The following is a 6,043-nucleotide window of genomic DNA, read 5'->3' as shown; positions in this document are numbered from 1 at the left end:
ATGATTGATTTAAACATTCATGAAGTTAAAAAAACATTTTATAAAATAAAAGTGCAAATTATTCAATAAGTCCTTAAATATAAAGGCAAGAATGAGCAAACAGAAGTTCAAAATAACTACGAAAACTTCTTAATATTAAAAAGTTTAGACTAAGTATGAACTTAGCCATAAACTAAGAGTCACTTATACAAAATGCCCCGAAAAAGGTCTGGGGACTTGATGTTTTCAACAAACCCTCAAATGGGACCAAGGGTTGTAACCACATTCCACCAAAAAAAGAAAGAAAAAAGGGAGTCACATATCATAAACTTGTCATTGAGGAGTTGAAGCAGGAACCAAAGCAGGGTCATCAGCAACAGTAGGCTCAAGTTGACTTGAAGGAATTGGAACATTCACGGTACCCATATCATCTTCAATATTTCCAGAAGTTTCAGCCATGGGAGAGGGAAAGTCTTGGCTCTGCTGAGTCTTTTCAATAGTTTCTCTTATTTTAGCTAACTCAGCTTCCAAGTTAAAGTTCTCTTGGCTAACTTCCACAAGGGTATCATGACGAGTATTTAAAAACGCCCAACTCACTTCAATTGCGGACTTGTCCTCAAGAATCTCGTAATCTTTCTCCCATTCAGCAATTTCACTTTTAAGCTTCTCATTTTCAGCCAAGGCAGAATCGTAAGAAGTTTGAAGAGAAGCACGTGAACTTTCTAAGGAACGAACCTTATTAGAAGACTCCCGGAGGTCTTCTTGAGTCTGAGTCAGAGTTTGCACAAGTTCACCGACATGCACTTCTTTTTCATTTAAGAGAGCCTTCAACTCTCTGATTTCTTCACTAGCCTTGGAGAGTTGCTCGGAAAAAGATGTCTCAAGGAGATTCTTGTCTTTACCAGCTTGGAAGGAAGCTTTTTCAACTGCCAAATCTGAAGTTAAAACCCTTGCCTGCTGCTCTAAGGTGCGCTTGCTCTCTTCTAACACTTCCATATCAATTTGAATGCTTTCATATTGTTCTCTCTAGTTGTCTGCTTCAACTTGATACTCATGCATTAATTGCTCCGTATGAGAAACCCTCTTCATCATTTCTGTACCGACGAGGTTGATCTAAAAAGAAAAAGGAAAAAAGAAAAGGGTAAGAACCTTAATAAAAAGGGAATAGTAAATCATTAAAAGGAATACCTTTAATGATGATTGTATTATGTCGTTCATCCAAGTTAAAGAGTTGTGGCTCTCAAGATTGGCTCTCTCGATTGGTCCAATCAGGGGTTTCAACCACACATCAGCCCCACCTAATTTTCTCAAAAGATTACCATCGGTAGTGACCTCGATGATAACCTATTTCATAACTCCACTTCCACTTGAGTAACCAACCTCAGTGTGTTGAACAGTTGTAGGAGGAACTGTGGAAGGAGTCAAAATAGCCTGGGGCGGAGCAGCAACGACAACACTCACGTTAGGTAGAGAAGATGTCATAGGGACAGACATGGAAAAAGAGGCAAGGGGCACTTCGTCAGAATTGGACCCAAATTTTCATTGTCGAACCCACGAGCAAAAAGTTGATCAACAGAATCATGGGCAGCCGCAGGAGTATCATCATCGAAAATCACCAACGAGGCTTCAACAGGCTCGGTGGAAGGAATAGATCGAGGGGGAGATGTTTCATCATCTGAAATAATGCGTCTTCTAGCCCGTGGCCTTTTTATCAAAGAACCCCCGTCTTGTTCTTCCTCCTCTTCAGAGTCTTGATGAACAGTAGCTTTCCTCTTCGATGAAGAACCCAAAATTATCTCTTGGGCTCTTTCCAAAGAAATTCTGGAAGCTACGATGGCCTCACCACTTATGCCTTGAATAGGAAACCCTGACATCAAGAAGGATCAAAGTAATTTCTAAAGAAAGAAGTAAACAGAAATGCAAAGAATATAAGGGAAATAAGCACTTACCGTGAGTTTTCACTTTCCAACCAAACCGATGGGAAAGGTTTTTCCAGTACCTACCGTCCATCATAGCAACATTTAATAGCTTTCCTACCCAACCACGGAAGTTGGAAATTTCATCAACAACTCCTATGGTTGCTGAAAAAGAAGAGGAAATTAAAATGATGACTATCAAAATTGAGAAAAATGTATGAGAAAATTATTAAGAAGAAAACTCACGTGCAAAATTTCACTTCTCAGGAAGGGAACATTCTCTTTACCCACTAAACCAACAGTGGGGGCAGCAACAAACCTGGCGTACCAACCACAGTTTTTATCGTCTTCTGGACTTACCAGAACTCTTTTGCTTCTTGCCACTAAAGTAAAGATTCCTTGGCGAAAGAGTTTGGGAGAATAAAGATGGATTAAATGAAAAAACGTAAAAGGCATACCAGCCATGTTGGCCAAATGCCTCAAGCAAGCAACAACCCTCCACAATTTGTCCTAAGCAAACATTGAAAAAGCGACAAAATTCGAGGATAACGAGGTCAATAGCAGGTTTGAAACCCAATGTGAAAGGATATGTATAAACAAAAGAAAACCCAGTTAAATAAGAAGTGATTCTTTGGTTTGCATTGGAGATTATAATGGGAAAGTCATGACTCCAATGGAAATCTCTACGAACTACAGAAATCAGGCCTTCAGTAATCTGAGTCGAGTAGATATCAGCACGATCTAATAAAGACAGTTGGTTTCTGATGGATTCTCTATCATTGTAGAAAGATAGTTCCGCAGGAACAATTTCATCCACTAAAGGTTCACGAAGAGGTACAGTGGGTTCTTTAGTCCTAGATGAAGATCTTTGAGAAAGTGAACCCCTGGTTCTAGAAGGCGGAGTAGAACTCGATGAAGGAATAGAGGGGCCTCGTGATGAAGAAGACCCTAAACTACGAAGCCTTCCCCCTCTTCTACTTCTAACAGGAGCAAGAGGAAGGTTGTCAACAATGGGGATTCTCCGAGAGTTAGGGTTTGAAGAAGACATTGTAGTACAAGGAAGAAGAAAATTAGAATTGAATACTCTAAACTTTTGTGAAAAAGACAAGGGTAAAAAGTTATATTTATAGTCAGAAGCAACCGTCAAAGGAAAAAGTACAATGATAGAAAATGTCATAATGAGAACTATCGTTTCGTAATTGGTGAAGCCGTAAAAAAGCCTTAAAAGACGATGAAAGATTGCAGAACCAATCAGGAAACGCCACGTGTTACAGACATTAAATGGAAGTGACAGATGAAGCATCAGTTCCAAGGAAGAATTAATGGCAGCAAATATTCCCGCTTTAATGAGATCCACTTCCCAAATGTTCTATTGATGAATAAATGGCAAGTGGGGAACTATCTGTATTAGGAAAAATTAAGTTCATATATGGAAGTTATTATAAGATGACACGTTATGACACGTGGACCAGTCAAAGGAGGATAGATGACAAAGAATAATCAAAGAGGCACGAGCTTCAACAGGCACGGGCAGATATTCAAAAAGATAGACGCTCGAATCTCTTTATGATTAAAGAGAATGAATTTGATAGTAAATGAGGTTTAGATACGTATTATTGGGCATTAAATACGGAAAACGTTAAGGAATCTGTAATGAATCAAATATGATTACCAATTGTAACGTTACATTAAAGGCCATTAAATGCCATTAATTGTCAATAATATCTTTGTTATGGTAGAAACAAAACGTATTACCTAGAGATAACTATAAAAGGAGAAGACTGATCATTTGTAAGGACACGAAATACTATTGAAATATATTGATTTACTTTGCATTAGATTCAGCTAGTATTTATCAATTATTCTTATTTCTATTTGATTATCAGTAACCCGAGTTCTTTTAAAATAAGCTTTAACCGAAATCCCAATTTTTGGTTAAACAAAACTAAACCAAGAATTTAAAACAGATATTTATTTGGTAATTGGCTTTATCTGTTTATCATCACCTTCAAATCCAGCACTACAAAGATTTGATACAGGAAAAAGAATGCTATGGTGTAAACTTTTTTATTAATTTATAACAATAGTGTCTAGGACACAACGGTATTTTCACTCCTGAAAGTTGTAAAATTTCTGGGTTATTACAATTATTTAACTATTATTAGTATTACTTATTTTATCAGAAAAGAGAATGGGTGCAAAAGTTTGTTGCTAGGAGTTGGAGTAGAAACGCATCCTGCTTTTTTAGCATTACTTGTAAACTTACCCGCGCTTCGCGCGGTAATAACAGTTCACTAATTCACTACTTTATTACAAATGGATTGTCTTAAATTACTTTATTAGATCCCTATAAAACAAAAGGATATTTAAAATTGAAATTTTGGTTTAGTAGCCTTTTTTTATATAGGTCAGTTAGTAGCTAGTATATTTTTATAGGTATTTCCGTCTGATACATGTCAAACACAATGCCTTAAGAATCGTATGATATATACACCTATAAGTAATTAATATATATACATATAAGTTAATAAAATATTAGTAGCATTTACAATTTCATTCGCAAAAATAAACCGTAAAAATATAACCGAAGTTTTTTAGACCTAAATCGAATTCTAAAGTCTTTCTAGCTTGATCTATAGAAAGATAATAAGGTGATCATCTAAAAAAGACAATGATGTTATATGTTGTTTTATAAAAATAAGTATTTGATTCCCTCACTCGATCTCTCTTCCCTCTGCACTTTGTATTCAATGTTCATCCTTTTCCCAGCTCCCTCTTCTATTTCCTTCATTTTCTTATCCTCTTCACCAAATGCAACTATTTATAATCATTAGATAATACTAACATTGCTTCTCATTACAGAAAATTAGTAGAAGGAAAAATAATAACTGTTTGTAGTCATTAGACAACATATAAATGTTGCTTTTTTTATTACAAAAAAAGAGAGGAAAATAATAATAGTGTAAACTCTTATTCTTGCAATAGGATTGAATACAAAATTAAAGAGAAACGTTAAAAATGAGGAAACCGATAAAATGAGAATATATCATGTTGAGTAATAGTATCCTCTTGAGTACACAATAATAGTAGTGCTAGTGCTACAAGAGAAAATATGATCAAAAGGAGAGCTAAGCGATTAGTTCCATTGAAATAGAGTTAACCTGCATACAAGAAAATATTTATCAATGAATGAAGACTTGACTTGGAGGGTGTTTGGATTGGCTTACTTTAAATGCTTATTGGCTTTTAAGCACTGTTTTTTAGTTTGTATGCTGTTTGGCAATGATAAAAAATGCTTAAAAGCACTTACTTTTAGGCATAAAAAGTATGAAAATAAGCCAAAAGCTAAAAATTGGATATTATCAACTTATGACTTTGAGCTTTTAGCTTAAAAGAGTAATTTTTATAAGTCAATCCAAACACCCTCTAAAACTTTAGAGTGTCTCATTGAGAAGAATAATGCATATCTCTAATTTTCTTTTAGATGAAGGAAGAATACTACTATATACTTTAATAATTAAAGACTGCTTTGGGGATGATAGTGATGACAAGATTATCATTAAGAGACCACATGGTGCAAACATTCTCTCTAATTATGTGTAATGGATGAAAATAATTAAAATCAAACTGAATCAATCCGATCAATGCCACACGGGTGATTTTGCCACTAAATATGGATATTAAAACAAAGGAAGATGAAGGAAGAATTTGAGTACATGTGAGAATCTTTAAGAAAAAATAAAACGAAGAACAGAGCAAAACAAATTACAAAAAGCAAAATATGCTAGGTTAGAAATAAAAGTAAGGAACAAAAATGTACAAAAGAAAAACAAAAACAAAGAGAAAACGAAGGAAAGGCAGCTTACATGATTTGGTTTTTGTTCTTCATTATGCTTAAAGAATTTGGTTATGTGTGGGTAATATAAAGGGAAGCTAGGGTGATTCTTTAATGAGAATTAAGAGCAGAGGCGGATCCAGGATTTAATGTTTATGGGTTCCTGCAATGACTTCGAGTAAATTTTCAATAGTAACTGAGTTCACATTTAAATATTTGTAGATATTTAATGAATTTTTAGAACATATTTATACTGTTTGGATAAAAGCTACTGGGTTCACGGGAACCCGTAGATGACATGCTAGATCCGCCC

The 6,043-nt window shown here is 35.1% G+C and overlaps 1 protein-coding gene across 1 annotated transcript; it reads right to left on the bottom strand.

Annotated features, from left to right (window-relative positions):
• Positions 1 to 312: 312 nt before the first annotated feature.
• Positions 313 to 975, bottom strand: LOC138887947 (uncharacterized). Its single transcript, XM_070169740.1, has one exon. The coding sequence runs from the start codon at positions 973 to 975 to the stop codon at positions 313 to 315; it is 663 nt and encodes a 220-aa protein (XP_070025841.1).
• Between the last annotated feature and the right edge of the window lie 5,068 nt (positions 976 to 6,043).

Source organism: Nicotiana sylvestris, chromosome 3 (assembly GCF_000393655.2).
Source record: "Nicotiana sylvestris chromosome 3, ASM39365v2, whole genome shotgun sequence".
In the NCBI taxonomy this organism is placed as follows: Eukaryota; Viridiplantae; Streptophyta; class Magnoliopsida; order Solanales; family Solanaceae; genus Nicotiana; species Nicotiana sylvestris.
The sequence above is the reverse complement of the archived record's forward strand: the minus strand, read 5'-3'. Positions and strand labels throughout refer to the sequence as shown.